Source organism: Elaeis guineensis, chromosome 9, assembly GCF_000442705.2.
Source record: "Elaeis guineensis isolate ETL-2024a chromosome 9, EG11, whole genome shotgun sequence".
NCBI lineage: Eukaryota > Viridiplantae > Streptophyta > Magnoliopsida > Arecales > Arecaceae > Elaeis > Elaeis guineensis.
In genome coordinates, this window is record NC_026001.2 from 24,764,342 (window position 1) to 24,788,965 (window position 24,624).

Here is a 24,624-nt window from a genome sequence, read left to right on the forward strand (position 1 = left end):
CATCTCCATTGAGTCATCTTAAACAAGACAACTGTATTCAATCAAGCAATTCTAGAACCTGATTTAATATAAAACTGGTACTATTCTATCATGTAATTTCATGGCTCTCCTCTAGGCTGAACCATTCTAAAGATAGCAAAATTATCACCAAGAATTCTTTCAGTTGGATAAATAAGCCATGGAGCATTTGCAGAGATGACATGCAATATTTCAACTATTTGCATTTCTTATGACAAACATATAAGTACCTTACTTATATGATGTTTCACACAAACCTGACTAATAACCAATTGCTCCTGCACTTGTTATGTTTCTTAAGACTTACTATTTCCATAGTTCATGTATACTGTTAGCTTGGTATCATTCTGAACAGAGTTCACCATGTTTCTAGATTCTATAGACTTTACCATCATCTAGCTGCCATCACCATTTGATATTACTGTCATATCTGTTTAATGTAGTAAAACTTGTATGTAATATCTGTTTAATGTAGATTCCTTTAATCTCTTCAATGCTGCAAATGCTTCAATTTAGATTAAGAAATTGAGTGCTTGTATGTTCTTTTCTTTTTTTATTTTCATTTATTTCTTCTCTAAGTTTCAGAAAAACGCTAATCTCTTTCATGTTTGTGGAAAGAAAAGAAACCTACCTCCATAATTGTTGGTACTAGTGTTTTCATCATTGAAGGAGATTCCTTGAAAAAGAATGACAGAAACAAAAACATTAAAAAAAAAAAAGAATGCTTTAAGTTTTCAATCAGAATAATCATTGATCCAATGTGGTTCAAGAATTTTATGAAGATGCACCAAGCCACCATATTCTGTAGCTTCTAAGGGGAAGGTGGTTCAAAAGAGGTAGTTTTGATGGTCATACATCCTAAAGATACTAGCATGCTTGACATTTTTGAAGGCAACAGAACAAAGGAATGAGAAATATAAAATGATAAGTCTCATAACATAAACTAAGCAATCTATAAATCATCAAGGAACATTTAATAGCATAGAAGATAGAACCACTATCAAAGTTAGAAATCAAGTTTGATGAACCAACGAATTTCTTACAGCAGGATTAAATATATCAATCTCTTGATGAGCACAGTTCAAGTCACCAGTCAAAATCACAGGCTTGCATTTTTCCAGGTCCTGCAAAGAAAATGAAGGAATTATCATCACAAACTTATATTCTGTTTCTTAATTAGAATCAAGTCAGCTGCTATTATGAAAGTCTTATACAATTTTGAATTTCAGATGCTTTGATATAGTAGCTTCCACAATCTACAGATTCCCCAAATAAATAGAGGCGTATGCAATCAAAAGCATGAAACGTGATCTAGGAAATCAAACTTATAATGTATATTGCGATGAATGATACATATGACACCATTGACTTGATACAATATAAAGTAAATGTCTTGAACGTCATATACCAAATAGATTAACTTAGTACTGACCTACAATATTGTATAATCTGATGCATTACAATACTAATCCATATGCATCTAGCATACAAGTGTAGCTCATATTCCAGACTCCGAACTTCAAAACTATTTGTTTTTGTGAAATTCTTCATCTATAGCATTGCAATTTGTAAAAGTTTATACATAAGATGCATGTATTCTCTCTGATTTGTTATCAAAATAAAATAAAATAAAATATGCATAAGAGGATTCATTGTCTAATATGCATATGCACTTTAAAGGTTGAGAATTACATACTAACCATTTATTCTAAAGAATATTATTACAAAAAGAGATATATTTTTCCAAGTGTACCTTCGTATATCTTCTGAATGTCCATTGACACATGTAAACCTTTCCTTGACAACAAATATTAAGTGTCAGCCCAATAAAGTATGGTGCATATTTCGTTACAATCGTTGACTCATATAGGTGAGCAAGCTCTTGAACAACTCAAGAATTGCACAAAAAAAGCAAACATGTCCTTTCTAGTTTCTACAAAGTCTGGCACAAAGCATCCAAAATTATGATCTAGCTACTAACGTGCCCCTTGTAACACTTGTCAGTCCCAGAGAAATTTAGTATTTTTCTGAGTTTTGCAGATGCTTTAAAACTCATTACTACCAAAAGCATTTTTACTAGTATTAAAGCCTGTGTCAGGTTTTAGTATTATTCTTCAAATTTTCAGATCATCATTGATTGCAAAAGTCATAAAACCAATATGAGGATGGCATTTTATCAGTTTAGGATTATTGTTCCTTACATTCACTATTACCTAATAGTGGGTCGTGTAGAATATTTTAAACATTTGACTTCAACATGAAATGAGTATTAAACAAATGACTTCACCAGAAATACTTGCACAACTCAAGAGCACACTTACTTTCATGTAATTGCTAAGAGATGGATCCCATTCTTTAACCCTGTAAGTCTAACACCAAGACATTGTGAAGAAGGATCAGGACATTATAGAAATATCATCAAACAGAGATGATTGGATAACAAAAAATAAAATAAATTGAAAAAAAAATGAAAAATAATTTGCTTACCAATCTTCTTAAGCCATCACCAGAATTAGGCACATAACCACTAATTAAGTAGAATGAATCAAACTCCACTGTAACAAGCCTCCCTTCACCATCATGATCTGGTATGCCAAGTCCATACTTCACTGAAATTGGCTTTATCTGTTGCATTGAAAGAAGAGTAATTTTGTGCCAAATTCATGTTATGATATGGCCAGGTTGGTGTGCACAAAATAACAAAAGAGGTCATGTATTCTACACAACAAGTAGAAAAAAAATGTAAGATCTTGAGATGCAAGAAGAACCTAAATTGGTACAAACTGTATTCTTCTTTGGTTGATTCAATTAGTTTGCCAATCCTTCACATTCCTATATTTGTGTAAGGATTCTTGCTCAGCAGTCATCTTTTCCGTTGTAAAAGAGTCAGTTTCATGCCATCCAAGATCCCCTTTCTGATCTGAAGATGATGGGAATCATCAAGCAGGGTTGGCAAGATCAGTTCAGAAAGACAGCCTACTTAGGCAAATTCTCCTTCTCACTAAAAACAGCCCTTTTCCTTTTAGCTAGCTAGAAAACTAGCCAACTCTATACATGAATATCTTGTGGTAGTTCAGGATTACAGCTGAGTTGCATTAAGCTCCAATGAGATGGGTCGCTTAGAGGGTCTAGTTTTGCCGGTGCAGATAGAGATGCCAATGTTATGGTAAGGTTTGATCTCCAACTGTGTGAAACATGACTTCGCAAGCTCACAATCCTTGGCTACTAGATACCATAACTTCACTGTCACCATAGAAAGAGATTCAAAATATCATCTATCAGTTCTTAGGGAAAATGGTCTGCTTGTGATTGCTAGATGCAACTATCTTTGAAGGCAAAAGTTCTGTTTATGAATGCCTTGATGCCCTGTTATTCGTCATCTTTGCACTTTAATTTTCCTCTACTTAAAGAAGGAAATTGATGAAGAAAAGCATAGATTAGTTCTAAACTTCCATTATAATTTTGGATCTTTATAAAATTTTAAGGTGATTTATAACATTGGTTGTTTTGTGTCCTGCTAAGAAGGATTTATGTGAAGAAGCTTTACAAAACTGCACTGGGGAAGTCTTCAAATTATCAAGATGTGGTTTCAGAAGAAGATGTGATTTCATGTGAGGTCACATTAGAATCTAAAATTTAACATTCAGCAAACATCTTAGGCATCCTTAGTGAGATGAATTTAGATCTCCTCATATAATCCTGATTCAGGTTCACAATCTCAGAACTGAACTGCAAATCGGACTATGAATTGGTAGGAGACCAGTACGATACAGTATCATATTGTATCAATAGTATCAAACCATATTGATACACAAAAAATGTTGTTTATTTTCACTATTTCTAGGGTTCCTTTATTTAGTTTTGAGTGGATAATATGGTTTTGTGAAGTTTGTTTTTGATGTTTAAATGAAATATGATTTAAAGACATTTTTTTCAATTTCTGCCCATTTAAGAAATACAATAAAAAAGGAAAAAGGAAGAGGGGAATACCGAGATCCAACCTTCTGCTCACCACATCACCCTCTCCCTTCCTCCTCTCCTCATCTCTTTTCTCCTCTCTTACATTAACTCAGAGAAAGAAAAGGGTGTTGGGCCTTTTCTCCCTCAATAATTAACGCCCTAAACCAATACAAGGCACTTACCAAGCCGAACTACTTGGAACCAAGCGACTGGTTTGGCCCGGAACCAATTCACAATGGTTCAGACACAAACTTGGACCAAGACCATGAACCTTTCAGATTGTGGTCGGCATGGTGCAATACCAACTAAACTGGGTGATTGGGCCCAGTATTATATACCTTGGTCTCGACTGAAATCAAATTGGTAAGTAAAAGAGAGATGAGGCAGTGCTGATCTATGACAAAAGGGTATGACCAGCTTGTCTTCAAGGATTATTTCTAGCTGCACCAAGGATTTCTCCGAGTACAAAAAACTCTAGAAGAAAATTGAATTGATTCACTTTTTTCTCTTTTATATTGTTCCTCTTTATTATCCACTTCTTTATCACTATTTCATTCTTCTGTTCTCTCTATATTTCTTCCCTTTTCCATCTATTTTCTTCTCACAACTTGTTCTCTCTATACTATACATATTAACATTCCTGTGTGATCTTGGTGCATGTGACTGCAATTAATGTGACATAAATCTTGTAACTGACCTTAGAGGCCCTATAGCTGAGACCCACCTTCTTTTCATCTTTTTACCAATAAAAAACACCATATCTAAATTGCGAATCTAATTTCTGTACCACAACACTCATTACTACTTGGAATTCATCCTCAGGACAATATCAGACCCCCGCTAAATGCCTTAAAGCATCTAGATTAATTTCCATAATACCCACATCCATTCTCTAAAACCTAGGCCAGGCCTCCAAGCTTCCATATGTCCTTCAATCCACAAAATTGCTCGCTTTTGTCCTGCTCTGAGAACAGAAAGCAGTCAACTTATTTATCTGTACAGTGTAAACCATCTCATATTGGTCACGTGTTAAAGCCTCTTCGGTTTTCTTTATTTGTCTAATAAATATGCTTAATTAACAAATAAACAAACAAAAAGAGTAACAACTTTCCATTTCTTTTCTTCATTAAATTCTCCTCAATTATAAATAACTCTTATTAAAGGTTTCAAATTCTAAACATAATCAATATGCCTCATCTAGTGTACCTTGATCAAGATCTAATGTTTGCACACATATTTTCCTTTACATATTGAAGGTTACCACTTGAGGTTTGCAATTAATATGTTGATATATGTAACAAAAAAGGAATAAGAGAGTTATGCAGTTATTGAACTGCTAAGATGGGTGCTTAACCTATTTTCCAATCACATATAGTTTATAGATCTCTTATGCTTGTAATATGATAACTCAAAGATCTAATAGCATCAAGGTAAAAGTTCCATTGAAATGACGCATTTGATGATATGGGCCCTTACATGCATTATCTATATATATTTTGAAGACTGATGCCCACATTCATGGTAGCACAAAAGCAAGAGAGCCAGGTCTTTAAAGACAGTTCAAAAACATAACCTAGCAATCCCTAACCTCAAAATATGGATACAAAAAGATAGCATGACATTCTTGCTTAAGTGATAACTGTTAGATGTATGCCCAGAAGTCAATTGTTGACTGACGCATATTGTAATTTCAAGACATAATGTTGTACTTGTAAATTTTATTCTAAATAAAATGGGCAATTTTTTTACTCCAATCATGTTTTATATGTGTCCATGATTCGTCCAAGGGATTAACAGATGATAATATATATTCTCAAAGTGTTGAGAATTTAGGACATATGTCATTGATGGTGAATTCCTAAAAGCTTCCGATCGAGGGATCATCACAAAGAACGTAGATCAATCCAATTAGATCAGTGCACGGATTGCTTCTCTTCCGGACAGATGAGTCTCGAGTCTGCAGTGTGGAGATACTAGAGCGAGAGTGCAGGTGGTTGTCAGTGAACAACTTGTACCGAGCATGACCAACACGAGAAGCCACTTGGATGTCTACTCATTCGTCAGTAGTTTACTCAATGCTGTAGTAGTATGAGTAGTCCTTTGACCTACGGTGCCTCGAGTATTCGCAGTGAGGCTACTGTAGTTTGACTACATATTTACTTGATCTCCTAGCCATTTGGATCTTTGTGGTGTATGTTGGCTATAGTGGGTTCAGATTCATTGTTAAGAGTAGGATGCACCTAGAAAAAATCTATCGATCTTGATATAAAAGAAGAAATCCTATGCGATTCGCAAGACTGAGTTCAAAAGTTTTCGATCGAAACAAATGTGAATACTAGAAAAAAGTTTCCACGAGAATTCACAAATGAACTCGAGTCGAACCAGTCTTGCATATGATTGACGTTGGAGTTTGATGAGTTTTTCATAATCTCCATCTAGTAGGAACTCACGATAGAATGACTGAATCACACGATAACTAATCCTAGAGGTTCAATAATTCCATTCTGCTGGATTGCCACTACATACTGCTAGATGTCACTAGTGAATTGTGAAACTCATCGAGCGTCGTCTTGATGATCGATGATCGTTGATGGACAGAGTTAGAATCATTCCAATCCATTGAAAGAAGTTTCAATGATATTGTAATAGGGATCACAATATATCTCACTATCAGACAGAATTAAACCTATAAGTCACACACAATAGAGATCTTTGACTGATCAAATGGTTGAATTTCCATTATAAATCGAAGTAGGATCTAATATCATGTGATTGATGATTAATCTAATGCAAAATTTGCAATAAAAAAATTTGCTAAAAGTTAGTAAGGACCTGATGGCAATCATTGCCATGATTATTTGGTTTGATCAAATTGGAGTCGAATTAAATCAAATTTAATTTGATTGGATTTGGTTTATTGGGTTTCCTAGTCCAAATAGAATTTAGACTTAATTTTTAATTGAATTTAATTTGAATTGAATTCGAATCGGATTCGAATTGTGTTAAGATTCCAAAATCCCATTGGACTGGGACTCTCTTGCCTTTGATCAAGAAGTTTCTAATCAGATCAAGACTCGTGTGGATACTTATAGAGGTCGGACGCTTGTGCGGCTCGAAGAACCCAAACATCCACAATCATCAACTGTGATGAACATCGACCCGCGATAAGGTGTGGAGATCGAATCTCCTCTTTTCTTATGTTTTCATAATCAGATTTCAGATGCATGATCTATGTTCATATGATAGATCCTTAATAGGTGGTTTAGTAGATCTGATCTTATGCATGACTTAGATTAAATTATTTTAATCTATATTTTATTTTCGCTGCAAATCAAAAAAATTTTAAATCACATGCATGAAACCACTCAATTCTAACAGTAATATCAGAACCAGATTCTGATATGAATATGAATTCATTTTGATCTGAAATCTGATTTACAGAAATCAGATTTAAACTTAATTAATTGATTAGACATCGTTCTGAGATAAGATTGCCCTAACATAATTTAGTTATACTGCATGATTGTCCTAGAACGATATTGAACATTAAAATTTGTAAGATCTGAAATTTCTGCACTATATGTGATATTGTAATGATTTGAAATTTGTTTCAGATCTGAAATAAATTTTATTTCTTTCATATCTAAAATTAGTTTTAGATCTGAAGATTTTTTGTAATGTTTCTTTCGAATCTGAAATTCGTTTTAAATCTGAATTCAAATCTGAAATTTTATTTCAAGATCTGAAATTTCTGCACAATAGGTTCATGGGTAGACCAATTTAGATCTTCAATTTAATTACAATCTAAGAGTTCTTGATTGGCACATGATGCGCTCAATCGAGATGGACAGTTGATCTAATCGAATCAAGGAGTTGATTGTGATTAGATCGAGTCTACAAACAATAGTTGTAAGATCAAATCAATTAAGTTACATGTGTCTTAAATCTTTGACCCATAATTTGGGTGCCTGATGATTTGAGTTGTGCCCATGCCTTAATCAATTGAAAGATTTGCATAAGATGTAAATAGTTAAGAGACCTAAATAAATCTCCTCAAATATATTAAGTCTAGCGGTCTTCCACCGTTGTAGAGATGCGGACATGTTTCTGACGTTAATTGTTCTCGACTGGTCATAGTGATTCATTTGCATCGGAAAGGCGCAACCACTCTATTGGCATTAGATGCTCCGGGCTAGAGATGGGGTTGGGCTTAATAATTGTTAGATGAAGGATCCAATGACGGCTTTGCACCCGCTGATGAATAGTGAGTCAAACATAACTAAGAAATGTAGCCCATAACTATTAGGTAAGGCCACAAGACTTAGAGATTAGTATCGCTGCAACTTATTTAGAGAAGCAATGGACAAAGAGTTATCCACTCATTGATTTGCGCGTCATCAATAAATGTTAAGGTGCGCATAGATCAGTAGGATCACAGCACTCACTTGAAACCCCTATTGCGTAAGGATTTCCGTTTCTCCATCCGAAGAGTGTGAGAGACTCATAAAATAGTGAGAATTGTGTTTGTTTTTTAAAGTCCCTAAAACAAATTAAAAAAAATATAAACATCTAATTAGAATTCTTTACTCTTTGTAGTTAATCATGTCGACTTCCAACCCACTAGCTCGTATCTAGAGACCAACAGGTTGAGCGGAATAAACTATAAGGATTGGCTCAGGAACCTGAAAATAGATCTCAGTTCTGAGAAATTGATCCATGTTTTTTATCAGAAAATCCCTATGTTGCCAGCTCATCCGTCCACTGATCAACAGCTATACTTGAGAAGTGGATGGATGATGATAATCGAGTAAGGTGCTACATCTTGACGTCTATGTCCAATGAACTACAGCACCAGCATGCGGACATGAAGACTGCCAAAGACATGCTGACTCACCTGCAAGAGTTGTATGGTGAGCAGAGTCGCACAGGTCGCTTTGAGATCTCCAAAAGACTTCAAAACGAAGATGCATGATGGACAGTCGGTCAATGATCATTGTTTGATAATGATCAAGGACATCGAGGAGCTTCAAAAGCTTGAAATGACCATGCATAGGGAGTTGCAGGTGCATCTGATCTGCAGTCCCTTCTTGATTCATATACGCAGTTTATTATAAACTACCATATGAACAAGATTGATAGCACCCTATCCGAATCTAATATATATATATATATTAAAATGGAGCTTCCACATTGGTTTGTCTCCATTTGACACGTGGATAAGAGATTTTGTGCCACATGGAGTGAAAGCCGCATGAGGGGTCCACGAAAGGAGGTCGACGATGGGGTCGCACAGAAGCATTCGAAACCTCGCGCTCATCTCCATCACATAACTCACAGACGCATGAAAGCTTCCAAACGACGGGGATGCATGGAAGTGTTTGGAACCTTGCGCTCATCTCTGTCGCATAACTTGCAGACGCACAGAAGCTTCCGGACGACGGGGATGCACGGAAGTGTCGTTCGCGGCCGCCATCGGAGGACGAGGCATCGGGGTGGGGCAGCGGCCGACTCGCTGGAGTAGGCGTCGGATCCGTCCTCGCAGCCGCCGTCGGAGGGGGTGCTAGGATGGGGGCAGTGGCCATCGTTCACCACCACCGTAGGAGGGGGGCGTCGGGGTGCGGCAGCGACCGTCATTCACGGCCAACTCACAGGAGTAGGCGTCGGATTTGTCATCTCGGTCACCGTCGGAGGAGGAGGCGCTGAGGTAGGGCCGCGACCGTCGTTCACGGCCGCCGTCGGAGGAGGGGGTGCCGGGGTGGAGCAACGGCCACCGTCGAAGGAGGGGGCGTCGGGGTGGGGTAGCGGCCGACTCGGGGGTATTTCGTTTCTTCTTTCCATTCTCGAGAGTCTCGATCGTGTGAACAGGGAAGCTCGATAGAGGGATCGGGCCGTTGCCGTATCGTGACAGTAATGGAGGACCTGGACGTGATCCAAAAATAAAAAATAAAAATACGTTGCCTGTCGAAGGAGCTTCGGGATGCTGATGGAAGGCTTGGAGCGACGGAATAGAGAAGCTTGGCCAGCGGCAAAGGGATCGGGCCATCGCCACATCAATGACGATGGCGGACCTGGATGTAATCCTAAAAAAAAGAAAACATACATTGCCTTTCGGAGGAGCTCCGGAATGCGCTGATGAGAGGCTTGGAGCAGCAGAACAGAGAAGCTTGGATGGCGGCGGAGAGATCGAGCCTTCGCCACATCAGTGACGGCGGCAGAGGACCTGGACATGATCCCCATGCAGAGCCCTGACTAGACGAATCAGCAGGATGAGCTTGTCACCGTGGCTGGTGGGAGAGAGCAGGAGGACGGCAGTGGGAGCAGTAGTCACAACTAAGTCGGAGGATTCACCTTCCAGAACAAAGGGGTTGGTAGCGTGACCAGTGGTGGTGGTAGTGGGACTTTCTCCTCTCCTCCGTCATCTTCGTCTCTGGAAGAAGGCGAGGATATGGATCGGTTCATGGATCGAGCAATCAATGCCGCGATCATGCTCGCGATGGGACCTTTGCCATCACCAAGCCGCTCACCATCGATAGCGACTACTAGCATGTCAGTGAACAGTGATCTCTTCCCCCTCCTTTACCCCCTTGGTATTCTCATCAATTACCTCACTGCCCTTCTACTAAAAGAATTGCGATTTTTCAACACCAATGTTTAAATTCCTAGAAACTAAAAAACTATAACTGATTGTTATGGGAAAAAGATATCATAACAAATTCGGATGGGTATTGGATCCTCCCATACATGGCCTTTTTGAACAGCAGCATTACCGATGGCTGGGCTCCCAACATTAGAATGATCCAAGCAGCTCCCACTAGGACTGGTCAAATGATTTGTCTCTGAGAGACCAGCAAGGGTACCACTAAAAGACCATGGAAGGCCATTTAGACCTTAATCTATCTAATATTTAAATCTAAAATATATTTATAAAATCAAAATTCAAACATAAATCTAATTGAAAGTGTATGAAATATTAGACTTTGAAAAGATTAGATATCATATCTCTATAAAAATTAGATATCTAATCATATATATATATATATATGTATATTAAAATGAAGGTATCTGTATTGATTGAGCTTCTACCCACCATGTGTTCTCGAAAAAATCCTTATTTCAAAAAAAAAAATATGGACTAATGTTCATAAATTACTTGACAAATGATAAGCTAGAGGTGTGAGAGGAGAGGATCGAAGGAGAAGGGGAAGGAAAGATAGAAGAATTTAAAAATGATTAAAATAAAAATAATAAGAAATGAGGGGTTTAGGAAGAAGCTTCATGAAACTAGGATCGTCGAATCTTCACAAAATTTATCCGATAGCTTATAATGCATACTATGCATAAAATATAATTTTTTAATTATTTTATTTATTTTTAAAATATATAAAATAGATATAATAAAAAATCCATTGCGAATGATGTGCTTTTATACTTTTATATATGGATGATTATATTTATGTATTTTGTTCTAATACTTAATAACTAAATCCTTTTTTGTAGATTGAAGTAGATGAAGATAAAATTCCTATTATTAATAAGACTATGAAGAGAAGAGATATATATGAAAAGTAAATAAGTGATTATGCTCTGCTTAATGATGAGAATTTCGAAACAACTGATGCTGAAAATATTGATTTAAGAAATAATTTCTCTATCAGTAAAAGATAAAAATTATTATGTTACTTCTTACCATCGTGCTATTTACACAATCCGACTTTATGTTTCCATTTAAAACACTTGATATCATCTATAATGTCTTTTATGTTATGTTAAAATTTTAATTTATAAAAATATTATTTCAAGAAATAATTTTTTTCTATCAGCAAAAGACAAAAAAGATTATATTACTTTTTACTATCATCTATGATGTCTCTTATGTTATATTGAATTTTTTATTTAAAAATTTTTAATATTAGATATATAAAATATATAATTTTTTTATTTCAAAAAAAATCATATGCGTGCATAGCATGGGGTTCTAAGCTAGTTACTTAATATGTTGGTGACAGCTGAAAGGACCTTGAAGAGTTCAAGAGGTTCTATTCTTGCTGTGGAGCAGGCTTCATCTTCAAGAGAATCTACTTGAAAGTAAAAGAAGTATGTGAAGAAATGGAAGACAGAGAGCAGGCCAAAGAAGGAAACTTCGAAGAAGGCTGATGATAAGTATTTCTCTTGCAATGTCGAAGGCCACTGGAGAAGAAACTATCCTACATACCTAACGAGCTTGAAGAATAAAAAGAAGGACACCTTCTGAAGGTATGTCTGACTTGCTCGTTATAGAAACTAATCTTATAATTTCCTCTTCTTCCAGTTAGGTTTTAGATTCTGATTCTAGTGCTCATTTATGTACTTCAATGCAGGATCTAAAGGAAAGTAGAGGACTAAGGGAAGCTGAAGTCATTCTTCGAGTCAGCAATGGGCAAAAATTGCTGCTGTGACCATAGACACCAACCCTCTGTGATTACTGTCAGGATTTAGTTTAGTTCTAAGAGACTTTTTATTTATCTATAGCTAGCAAAAATTTGATTTATGTAACTGTACTAGCACAGAATGATTACATATTTAATTTCAATAAAAGTTAGTGTTCAATTTATTTTGAAAATAAAATTATTGCCCGTGCCTTTTTGATTGACGGTCTCTACCATTTGCATGTTGATGCATCTGTCAACATTAATGAGCAAGTAGTGAATGCCATAGGGTCTAAAAGGCCAAGAGATGAGCTAAACCAAAGATATCTGTGGCACCTTAAGCTAGACCATATAGAAAAGGACAGAATTAACAAATTGGAGAAAAATGGCCTTCTTGGGCCATTGACTTTCGAGTCATATCCAGTTTGTAAGTCTTGTCTTCAAAGAAAGATAGCCAAGCTATCCTTTATGGGACATGAGGAAAGGACCATTAAGATATTAGCCTGGGACGTACTGATGTGTGTAGTCCATGTGATGTACAGGGCAAGGATGGCTATCTCTACTTCATAATCTTTACCGATGACTATTCACGGTATGGGTATGTGTACTTAATGCGACACAAATCTGAGGCCTTTGAAAGGTTCAAGAAGTTCAGATACAAAATAGAGAAGCAAACAGAAAAATCCATAAAGATTCTTCGATCAGATCGAGAAGTGAATATCTTAGTGGAGAATTCCGAAACTATCTCAAGGATAATGGCATAGTCTCACAATGGATACCTCCTAGAACGTCTCAGCTCAATAGGATATCCAAAAGGAGGAATAGGATCCTATTGGATATGATCTGATCTATGATAAGCTTCATCGATCTTCCATTATTTTTTTGAGGATATGCGTTGCTTTCTGCTATCTATCTATTAAATAAGAACTTCTCTAAATCCGTTCCTACCATGCCATATGAAATATGGCATGGTAAAAAATCGAGTCTTGATTACCTCAAGATTTGGAGATGTCCGATCCATATCAAGCAACAGCAGGCAGACAAGTTAGAGACTAGATCCATTAGGGCTTGTTTCATAGGGTATCCTAAAGAATTTATGGGATACTATTTTTATTTTCCAGAGGATCACAATATAATTGTGAGCCATCTTGCTGTCTTCTTAAAAAAACAGTTTATTCAAGATGGAGGCAGTGAGAGAAAATTGAGCTCGAAGAAAGTCTCTGAAGAGCATCGAATACTAAAGCCTGAATCTGTTTATAGTGAGTCAGTAGATGTGGTATCTCCTCCACCTCATAGATCTAGTAGAGTCTCCCATCCTTCTGAAAGATACCTACGTATACTTATAGAAGATGTAGAAGAAGTGTTCATAATAGGAGATAAGGACCATAGAGATGATCCCAAAATCTATAACGAGACAATGTTAAATATTGGCTCCGAAAAATTAACTCCATACATTCCAACCAAGTCTGGACTTTAGTAGATCCACCCAAAGATACAGTATCCATTGGATGTAAATGGATCTACAAAAAAAAAATAGATTCGGATGATAAGGTAGAGATTATAAGGCAAAGCTGGTAGCGAAAGGTTATAATCAATACGAAGGCTTTGACTATCAAAAATTTTTTTCGTCAGTAGCCATGCTGAAATTCATCCGGACATTGCTCGCTGTTGCAGCATATTATGATTATGAAATTTGGCAGATGGATGTGAAAACTGCTTTCCTAAATGAATATCTTGAAGAACATATCTATATGAAATAGTCTATGGGTTTCACCTTCAGTAATAGTAATCACAAAGTCTGCAAGCTGCAAAGATCCATGTATGGACTTAAGCAAGCATCTCGGAGTTGGAACACTCGTTTTAATAATGTGATCAAATCATTTGATTTCATCAAGAATGAGAAGCCATGTGTGTACAAAAAGATCAGTAGGAGTGTTATCACATTTCTCATACAGTACGTCGATAACATCCTCCTAATTAGAAATGACATTCCCATGCTGACCTCCGTTAAGATGTGGTTGTCAAAAAAATTCTCCATGAAAGATCTAGGAGAAGCATCCTACATTCTTGAAATAAAAATCTATAAGGATAGATCTAAAGGATGCTAGACCTTGCACAGAAAATGTACATAGAGGTATTAAAAAGGTTCGGCATGAAAAACTCCAAGATGAGACTTTTACCCCTCAGGCATGGAATTTATCTCTTCAAGAAGATGTGCCCTGACACACTTGAGGAGATCCAACGTATGAGTAAGATCTTTTATGCTTTGGCTATAGAGAGCCTCGTATATGCCATACTATGTACTTGACCTAATATAGCGCTTGTCGTGAGTGTCATGAGCAAATACCAGTCGAATCCAGACGAAGAGCACTAGATAGCTATAAAGAACATCCTTAAGTACTTAAGAATAAAGATTTGTTCTTGATCTTTGGAGGAGAATCTAAGCTAAAAATGGAGGAATACATCGATTCAGACTTCATGTATATGTCGATGATAGAAGATCTACATCAGAGTGTATATTTTTATGTAATGAAAGTTTGATTAGTTGAAAAAGTTCCAAACAACCGATCATCATGGGTTCATCATGAAAGCCGAATACATCGCCACCTCTGAAGCTGCTAAGAAACGTTCTGGTTCAAAAAGTTCGTTGCGAAGTTGGTGTCATGCCATCAGATGCCGTTATACTCCACTGCGATAACAATGATGCCATAGCCCTCGTTAAGGAACCAATATCTCACCAGAAGTTCGAGCACATAGAGCGGCGATTCCACATCACATGCGAATACCTCAAAAAATTCTTCGAGGTACAGAGAGTAGACTTACAGAGAATGTGGCGGACCCACTGACAAAGTCTCTTGACCAGCAGAAGACCGAAATTCATCTTGAAAAGATGGACTTAGGTTTATGGCCAATTGACTTTAATGCAAGTGAAAGATTGTTAGATGTATGTCCAGAAGCCAATTATTGGCTAACACATTATAATTCCAGGACATAATGTTATACTTGTAAATTTTATTCTAAATAAAATGGACAGTTTTTTACTCCATTCATATTTTATGTGTCCATGATTCGTCCAAAGGATTAACAGATGATGATATATATTTTCAAAGTGTTGAAAATTTGGGACATATATCATTGATGGTGAATTTCTAAAAGCTTCCGATCAAGAATCATCCGGAAGACGATGATCGATCCAATTATATCGGTGCACAGATCACTTCTTTTCTGAACAGATAAGTCTCGAGTCTGTAGTGTGGAAACACTAGAGCGAGAATGCAAATGGTTGTTAGCGAACAACTTGCATTGAGCATGACCAACACGAGAAGCCACTTAGATGTCTACTCACTCATCAATGGCTTACTCGATACTGCAGTGATATGAGTGATCTTTTGATCTCTGGTACCTCGGCTATTCGCAGTGAGGCTACTGTAATTTGACTACATGTTTACTTGATCTCCTAGCCATTTGGATCCTTGCGGTGTATGTTGGCTACAGTGGATTCAAGTTCACTGTTAGGAGTAGGATATACCTAGAAGAGATCTATCGATCTTGATAGAAAAGAAGAAGTCCTATGTGATTCGCAAGACTGAGTTCAGAAAGTCTTCAATTGAAGTGTGAATACTGAAAAATAATTTCCATGAAAATTCACAAATGAACTCGAGTTGAACCAATCTTGCATATGACCGACGTTAGGCTTTGACAAGTTTTTCATGACCTCCTCTAGTCGGGACTCACGATAGGACTGAATCACATGATAACTGCACCTAGAGGTTCAATAATTCTATTCTGCTGGTTACCATTATATACTGCTAAGTGTCACTAGTGGATTATCAGACGCATCGAGCATCGTCTTGATGATCGATGATCCTTGATGGCAAGCTAGAATCGTTCCAATCCTTTGAAAGAAGTTTCAATGATATTATGATAGGGATCACAGTATATCTCACTACTAGACAAAATTAAGCCTATCGGGTTACACACAATAGAATCTTTGATGATCAAATGGTTGAATTGCGATTATAAATCGAAGTAGGATCTAATTATTGTGATTGATGATTAATCTAATACAAAGTTTGCAATAAAAAATATTTGCTAAAAATTAGTAAGGACCTGATGGCAATCGTTGCCATGATTATTTGATTTGATCAAATTGGAATCGAAATAAATCAGATTTAATTTGATTAGATTTGGTTTATTGGGTTTTCTAGTTCAAATAGGATTTGAACTTAATTCCTAACTGAATTTGATTCGAATTGGATTCGAATCGGATTCGAATTGGGTTAGAATTCTAGAGTCCCATGGAATTGGGACTTTCTTGCCTTATCCATGCTAAAAAGGAAAGGGGTGCAAGAGAGGGCACCTCCTCTTGATTTTGTGTGAAATATTGGTGCAAGAAAGGGTTTTTGCGTGGAATAGGAAGGCACAAAGAGGGATGAGTGGCACTTTAAGATAGACCTTATCTTATCCCTAAAACTAATTTGAATTTGATTCAAATTGAGATAAGGATAAGAAGGAAAGAAATCAAGGGATAAGAGAAAAATTAGGGGGCGACTTCTATGGATGATTTGGCATTGAGAAAAGAGTTGGCGTGAGGAAAAATCAACACTGATTTCTTCCTCACGCCCCTCATAATTTTGGCGCAAGATGGGATTAGTTTCTAAGTGTTTGGACGCCCCTCATAACCCCATCTTCACGCCACCTCTTCTCCTATTTAAGTTCAAGATTTGGACACCCTAAAGAGTGGATGAATTTCTCTCACATGCCCAAACGTTGGATGCGAAAACCCTAGCCTCTTCTCTCTTCTTCCTCCTCATCCTTTAGATCCTTGAAGTTCTCTTAAGAAGAGAAATAGAAACGGAGAAAAATCTTCAACAATCAAAAAGCAATTTCTGCAAGAAAGCTAGCATACCGATGAGATCAAGAAGCCTCTAATCAGACCAAGGCCTCGTGTAGATACCTATAGAGGCCGGATGTTGTGCGGCTTGAAGAACCCAGACATCCACGATCATCAGCTGCGTGAACATCGACCTACGATAAGACATGGAGATCGGATCTCCTCCTTTTCTTATGTTTTCATAAACAAATTTCAGATGCATGATCCATGTTCATATGATAGATCCTTAATAGGTGGTTTAGTGGATCTAATCTTATGCATGACTTAGATTAAATTATTTTAATCTATATTTTATTTCTGCTGCAAATCAAAAAATTTTAAATCATATGCATGAAACCACCCAATTCTAACAGTAACATGCTCTCAAATCTTTGTCATCAACAAAGCCAGTCATGCCCAAATACTTCAACATGTAAACATAAACAAATCTTGACACTAACCTCAAGTAAACCAGTGACATATAGACAGCGGCACAAGTGTCCGAGTGTCCTAAAGAACCAATACAACAACATCTCTTAAACAAGTTGCACTAGAATAACCCACTTGAGACAAAAGGTTTACGATATACCAAATGGTTGCCATATGTGTTATTCAATGAACCATAGGCAAACCGCAAACTTGCACTTTGGTTTTAAAAACACCCCCTATACAAGTCAGGAAATAGAAGGGTTCTCATATTTTCTAGTTGCAAACCAAAACCCTCACCGCCAATCCCCTTCTTTCATCACCACTTCAGTTGCAAACAAAAGAGGGTAGAAACATAGAGTATGAGAGAGGAGAAGCAAAGCTTCTAGATGCAGAGAAGGAAGAAGTTATGCAAAGTCATAACCTCTATCTCCTCCCACTTTTTGACTCTCTCTCTCTCTCTACTTATTTCCTGTGGGCCTTTTCTTTTTTCTTCCTTTTCCCTTTATTAGCTAAAATGGCGTTTGGGTACCTACAGCAATTTCAAGAGCTAGAGATATGCAAAACCATTTTTTTCTTTTATTTTCATCATCCACTTAGGCAAGGCATACTTTATTTACCTTCTCCATTAGTTAGTGCTAGGACCATCTTTTCTAAAGAGTAAGACATGAAGTGGCTTGAGTGAGAAACACAACTAGACACATGATCAACAAACTAAGCCATGTAAATGGTGTACCCCACTTTTGTTTCTGTCCCCATCAAAAAATAGCAAGAAACCTAAATTTTGCCATATCCAAGTAAGACTGAATCAAACCTAACAAACCAAAAGCCTTTTCTAACATGAAATAGTGCAGTGAAACCAACATACTTCTACCTTTCTGCAAGAATCTGAGAGCTGTTTGCACAAGGCATGCCAATCACTTGTTTGTGTCATGTCATGCTGAAACAAAAAAATAACTTAAAAGCACTTACAATTAAAAACAAAGAACAACCTAACAGTTACCTTACATGCCAGCCACCAAGGATCAGCACAGGCCAGCAACAGAAATCATGATTTTTCTTTTGTATATTAAGCAAATTAGGTTTGCATTCTTAATTGGTGATGTTGTAATTCGATAAACAACATTGACGAATTGTTTTGACATGTTAATCACAAGTCATCTCATCTTGAGCACATTATTACCATATTCTCTAAATTTTTAAAAAATTATTGTATTGTTCTCAATTTTTTCCTTCATAAAAAAGATTCTTTAAATTACTCTTGGTAGACTAATGAACCAAGAACTAGAAGTATTAATTATTGACAACTTATTCACACATCATACAATTTATTCCTGTACTATGTCATAACTTATCCAAGAGACCTTTGTAAATTACAAATTGATGACACTATATACTGTCACTGGATGTTTGTTTCTCTAGTTGTTATGTTCTTAAGCTGATGCTTGCTTTTACAATTCAAATAATTCTATGTTCTTTACTTTTCTTTTTACTAGCTTTTGATTATCCAAAGCCTTTCAGAAGGGGGGGATGCCAAAAGGAATCTTTACCTTTAACCAAGTTGCTCTTGAGCTTGTGACAGCACTAAAACAACCAAATTTTGAAGCTGGTAGCATTTCACAAGTAGAAATCATCTAACCATATATCTTCTCAGCACAAGGTTAAACTTACTTCAGCTAGCTATTTTGTGGCGATCAAAGTGCATCTAGAATAACAAGTTATTTGGGTTGTGAAAGCAATTCCCAAGGTAAAGGGCTTGTTTAGTAGGATGGTAACCCTATCCAATGGGATATTCCTATGTGGGCAAGGGTTTCTAAACAGTGGATGAAAAAGAAGGATTTAAATGAATTGACAGAGGCTACTGCTCCCGCAGGCCCAAGTTCTAGGGGATGTTTCTGCTGACTATATTGTTCATTGTAGATATTATGAAGCATCACAAACTCAGTTATCATTTTCGACCACTTCAATCCCCTCAAATACTATGACATGAGATCAAAGAAAATCGACAATAATGTCACACAATCAATAATCCTACGATCCTCTGATCCTCCAAAGCATGCCTAGCCAGAAAGAAGCTAAGGCTAATCTATCTCATAGACTTTGGATGTATGTGTTTAGATTGGAACTTTGGGAGGGCCCAATATCACAAAATTTTTGGGATGAAGGGAAGGTCAACCAAATAGTTAACCCATCTAGAATGCATAGTTTAACACATTCAAGTTTTTGATTATTTACTTGACTCTGAAGGATAATTTCAGGTATCCAACAATCTTGCTGGGTGGCTTGGGTCCTATTTGGAAGAAGCAGCAATGCTCACAGCTCCAAGAGAAGCAAAGAAGCATAATTAACAACTCATACTCCTGACCACTAACAATTTTAAAATGGTAAAAGTGAAGCTTTTAAATGATTTAGTTGATCAAATAGCAAAGTCTTATAAATGTTAAGGAGCATTCCTGTATCTCTGCTTTTGTACATACCATAATGTACAAATGAACTAGCACTTCCCAAACAAGCCAGTGAATGCAGTCAACCAAGTAAAGGACATAAAGCCTTTACTGCCATGGAAAATAGAACAAAAACTAAATCATCCTCTTGATATAAATGTCAGTTCTATTGAATTCAAAAAGTGTACAATTTGGCTAAACAAATAGCAAATCTCTCTCCTTTACCTTTCTTATCCTGTCACTTACATCCACAACTACAAAGTAGCAAATTTATGAAGCTACTGTGCAGCATGAAGCAGACAATATTGGTAAAGGATGCTATTATATCAATCAGAACACAATGTACAAGGAGCATATAAAAAGAATCAGCATACCCGTGATATAATGGCAGTACCAGAGTAGCCAAGCTTGGAAACACTGCATGTCCAGAAGCTGTTATCATAGCCCTCAATCAGACTCTGCTTGATCTCTTCCACATCCTTCTCCTGTTCACAACTTTACCGGTATGAATAATCAATCAAGTTAGTCTGAGATGGGGCAAGCTTATCAAGTAAAATTGAAACAATTTTATATACAAAGATAGATAAGTATACATACATGCACGGGCATATGAACCAATATATAGATACAGATAAGCATGCTTATATATTTATGTACATATATGTTTTATATGTATATGCATAAATAAACTTATCTACATATGTATATACAATATAGAATCATCGATACATGTAAATGTATATACCTATGGAAAGAGAATTTTTAGATGGACACAACACCTAATATATTTGATTAGAGCCTTTCTGATCATAAGGCTATTCAGAAAAAACAAAGCTGCAATGGAGTAAGAAAGGATTTTATCTTTAAAATTTAAAAAAAAAAAATGCCTGTATTTTTGTCTCTTGCAAGCATAGCACATCAAAATCTTCCTTTTGTGCCAATTGAAGTGCAGAGAAACTCTCCAACTTCAGTAAAGCTCTCAAGCCATTAACATTCCAAGACGTAAGTTTCACAAAATTTGTATCCGGGGTAAGAGGAGGAGGCCTCATTGTCTTCGGATTATATGGAATCCACCCAGCCTGTGGCTTCTTATGGGCAAGTATAGTCCAAGGTTCAGCATGGTTAAGAGAGAGACCAACTTGATCCATTACTCCTTTATCACTTTGAATAATTGAGGAATCTTCATTACTTGACCGGGATCTTTTTGTATCTATAATCACAAATGCACAGCATAGATTGTTTGGATAATGCGTCACAAAGTAAGAAGAAGAAGAAGACAATGACGAAGAAAGCATACCTTGAACCTTTTTTGCCTTGGCAGACATCTTTTTCTTTGTTATAACAGTACTGGAATAATCTTCATTAGTACTCTCAACAGGATGCTGTTTTCTTCTACTTCTTTTTCCTTTGTTTTCAGTAATTTCTGAAACAGTGGTCATATTTTCAGCATCCTCTTCAATGGGCAAAAACTTAGGCTTTCTTTTAGAGGGCAAACTTTCAGGCTGTATCGGCTTAGCAGCTGGCATAGTATTGCTGCCTTCTGAAAGGGAATTTGACCCTGCACTAGCTGCAAACTTTAATTTTAAGAGAAATGCCATGTCTCCTGAAGATGCTAGTGAACAACTCGTATGCTTGTATCAAGACATAAAATTACCATTTTCAAGTGTTATTGAGTAATCCTTCAGGGCTGATATTAGATCCTTCTTAGTGCCTTTTCCAGGGATTCCTACATTCCTTCACAGGCGGTAAGACAAACAGTAACAGCAACGTTAACAATTAGAACAAGATTAAACTGCTGCAAAATAACACAAAATAATGGAAAAGTAATACCTTGTTAGTGTCCTGAGTTCCTTGACAGTCATAGAATCAAGCCTACTAGGATCACTTCTAATAGTCTCGATTCCTATACAGCTGTCTGTAGAATCATCCTGTAATCCGGACAACTGTTATCAAGCTTGTACATCACAAAGAAAATTCAAAAGAAACACTCTCCAATTCATGAATTAGAGTTGCTTTATCAATCCAACAACCTCCACAATACTCTTCCCAGATTCCCTGGTGCGATCCACACCCTTAAGTTTTTTATCTTTCTGGCGCTCGGAATTTGTAGAAAGTGACGCTGATAAATTCGGATGACGCATTTCAGATCCAATCTCTTTCAATTTCAAGAATAGTAATTCTCCAATCCTCAATTTCCTTGATGGCAGTGCACAACTAAAAACACCAAATTGAATAATAAGAGACCCATGCTATCTATAACAAATATTCTAGCTATACTATATCAATTAAGCTATTGCTACTTTTGTATTTGCTTCCAAATATTAAAACTTTATAACCCATTCGCATAACAAAGAATGACATGAAAACCAAAAAAGAAACCAAATAGCGAAAAAAAAAAAAAATCAAGCATAGTGGAGTGAACCAACCGAGACCACAATAATTAAAAGAAAAATAACTTTTTTCTTTTTTATTTGGTAATTATCAACTCTAACGAAATGCATCGAGACCAAAAGAAAGAGATTAATGAACTAAAGGCCAAAGCTGCAAATATGAACAAAATACAACACATCGAGGTGCACCAAGCAACATTAAACGGGCAACTACAATCTAATATCAACAACAAATCACGAAACGAGCTTTCTATAAAGCTACATCTTACGGTTGATCACCAATGGTCCAGAGGCAGGCTCACAGCGACAGGGCACAGGAGTTTTTAGAGTGATAGGGAATCGAGAGCGAGCAAAGAAGAGAAATGGTGCGTTCGAGATGTTCTCTTTGCAAGAAAACTCCAATCATCTAACCCTAAGCCTAACCCTAAGGGGAGAAGTAGCGTTGGAGAATGATTTGGGAGGGGGGACGTCGTACGTTAAGAAAATGGAGGGGGCGCGGATCACCGGCATCGCCCGGCGGCAGCCCCGGGAAAGAGATGGCCAACAGGAGCACGGTTGGCCGAGGAGCCACGAGGGAACAGAATTGGGGGAAGCGCCGTCTGGATTTGCACTTCACACGCGCCAGGATTCACCAGAGGTGTGGGGGACATCCTTCTAATCTAACCCCAGGGGTCCGTTCTACCGCAGGTAAAAATTTTATCCAAAATTTTATATTTTTTAAATAAATATTTATTTAATAATATTAAAATAAAAAATAATTTATTTATATTTTTATATATTAAAAAATAAGTTGGGAGTCTGTTATCATATTATTTGGCATTATTGATTTTCTGGATAAGTTACTAAAATCTATCCATATTTTTCATAATATTTTTTATTATATAAATAATATAATATATTATATTATATTATATTATTATTATAATATAATAATATAATATTATAATATTATATAATTATATATTATTATAATATATTATTATATTATCTTATATTAATATAATATAAAATATAATATATGATATTATATATATGATAATATAGTATAATATATTATATTATATTATATTAGTATATATTATATATAAAAGATATTATATTATCATATTATTATAGTATTATATAAATATTATTATACTTAATAATATTATTATATATTATTATATTATATTGTATTAATATCATATATTAATACAATATAATATATATTATATAATATTATTATATATAATAATATAGTATAATATATTATATTGTAGTAGTATATATTATTACATATAAAAGATATTATATTATTATGATACTATATAAATATTATTATATATAATAATATAATATATTATATTATTATATTATAATATATTAACATCTAATAATATATTATATTTTTATGAAATTATATTATTAAAATATATAATAATAATATAGTATATTATATTATATTATAATAATTTATTATAATATTATAATATAATATATTAAAATATAATATAGTATATTATATTATACTAATATATTATATATTATATTATATTATATTATTATATTTTATTATTATTATTATAAGATTAAAGATATATTAAGAATGAATTAAAAATGTTACTTTCTTGGTTGATAGGAAAATGATTTAACCACTTCCTAGTAGGGGTGTAATTCGGTACGGTTCGGTTTGAACCGCATCGAATTATATCAAACCGAAAAAAATCGAATAAGAAAAAAAATGATCCCGAACCGAATCCGAAATAAACAAAAACTGAATCGCACCAAACCAACTTGTTCGGTTCGGTGTGGTTTATTCGGTTTTCATCATTCTCTCTTTTTGGGCCGCTCCCTCTTCTCCGTGCTTTCCGATTTAAATCAGACCATTCTCTCCTAACCATCTCTCTTCGAGATCGCCGGTGCCGGAGCATATTTAGAGCTCGGGTGCCACTCTTCGATCCTGATCGAACCCTTAGAAAGGGGGGCGGCCGAAATGAATATTAAAAAATAGAGATAAGATTAGATAATTCGGTGCGGTTCAGTTTTTATGATTTTTTATTGATTTCAAATCAAATCGAATCAAAAATTGAAATTTCTTAAAATCCAAAACTACAACACACCAAATATCA

The 24,624-nt window shown here is 35.8% G+C and overlaps 1 protein-coding gene across 5 annotated transcripts in view; it reads right to left on the reverse strand.

The window, feature by feature from the left end:
- LOC105031940 (DNA-(apurinic or apyrimidinic site) endonuclease, chloroplastic) overlaps nucleotides 1-23,149 on the reverse strand; it is a 29,195-nt gene extending 6,046 nt beyond the window's left edge. Inside the window, exons 1-11 of one of the 5 annotated variants that reach the window (XM_073242977.1) lie at nucleotides 22,992-23,149; nucleotides 22,157-22,340; nucleotides 21,957-22,054; nucleotides 21,781-21,860; nucleotides 21,424-21,693; nucleotides 21,014-21,336; nucleotides 20,501-20,611; nucleotides 18,557-18,622; nucleotides 2,506-2,643; nucleotides 2,340-2,387; nucleotides 1,062-1,142 (exon numbers count right to left, since the gene is read on the reverse strand). In XM_073242977.1, coding sequence (XP_073099078.1) covers nucleotides 1,062-1,142; nucleotides 2,340-2,387; nucleotides 2,506-2,643; nucleotides 18,557-18,622; nucleotides 20,501-20,611; nucleotides 21,014-21,336; nucleotides 21,424-21,693; nucleotides 21,781-21,860; nucleotides 21,957-22,054; nucleotides 22,157-22,340; nucleotides 22,992-23,026 — 1,434 coding nt within the window. In that variant the 5' untranslated portion in view covers nucleotides 23,027-23,149. Of the gene's footprint in view, nucleotides 1-1,061; nucleotides 1,143-2,339; nucleotides 2,388-2,505; nucleotides 2,644-18,550; nucleotides 18,623-20,500; nucleotides 20,612-21,013; nucleotides 21,337-21,423; nucleotides 21,694-21,780; nucleotides 21,861-21,956; nucleotides 22,055-22,156; nucleotides 22,341-22,785 lie in introns of all 5 variants that reach the window. The other 4 variants (XM_073242976.1, XM_073242979.1, XM_073242978.1 and 1 more) reach the window with 4 other exon arrangements.
- Between the last annotated feature and the right edge of the window lie 1,475 nt (nucleotides 23,150-24,624).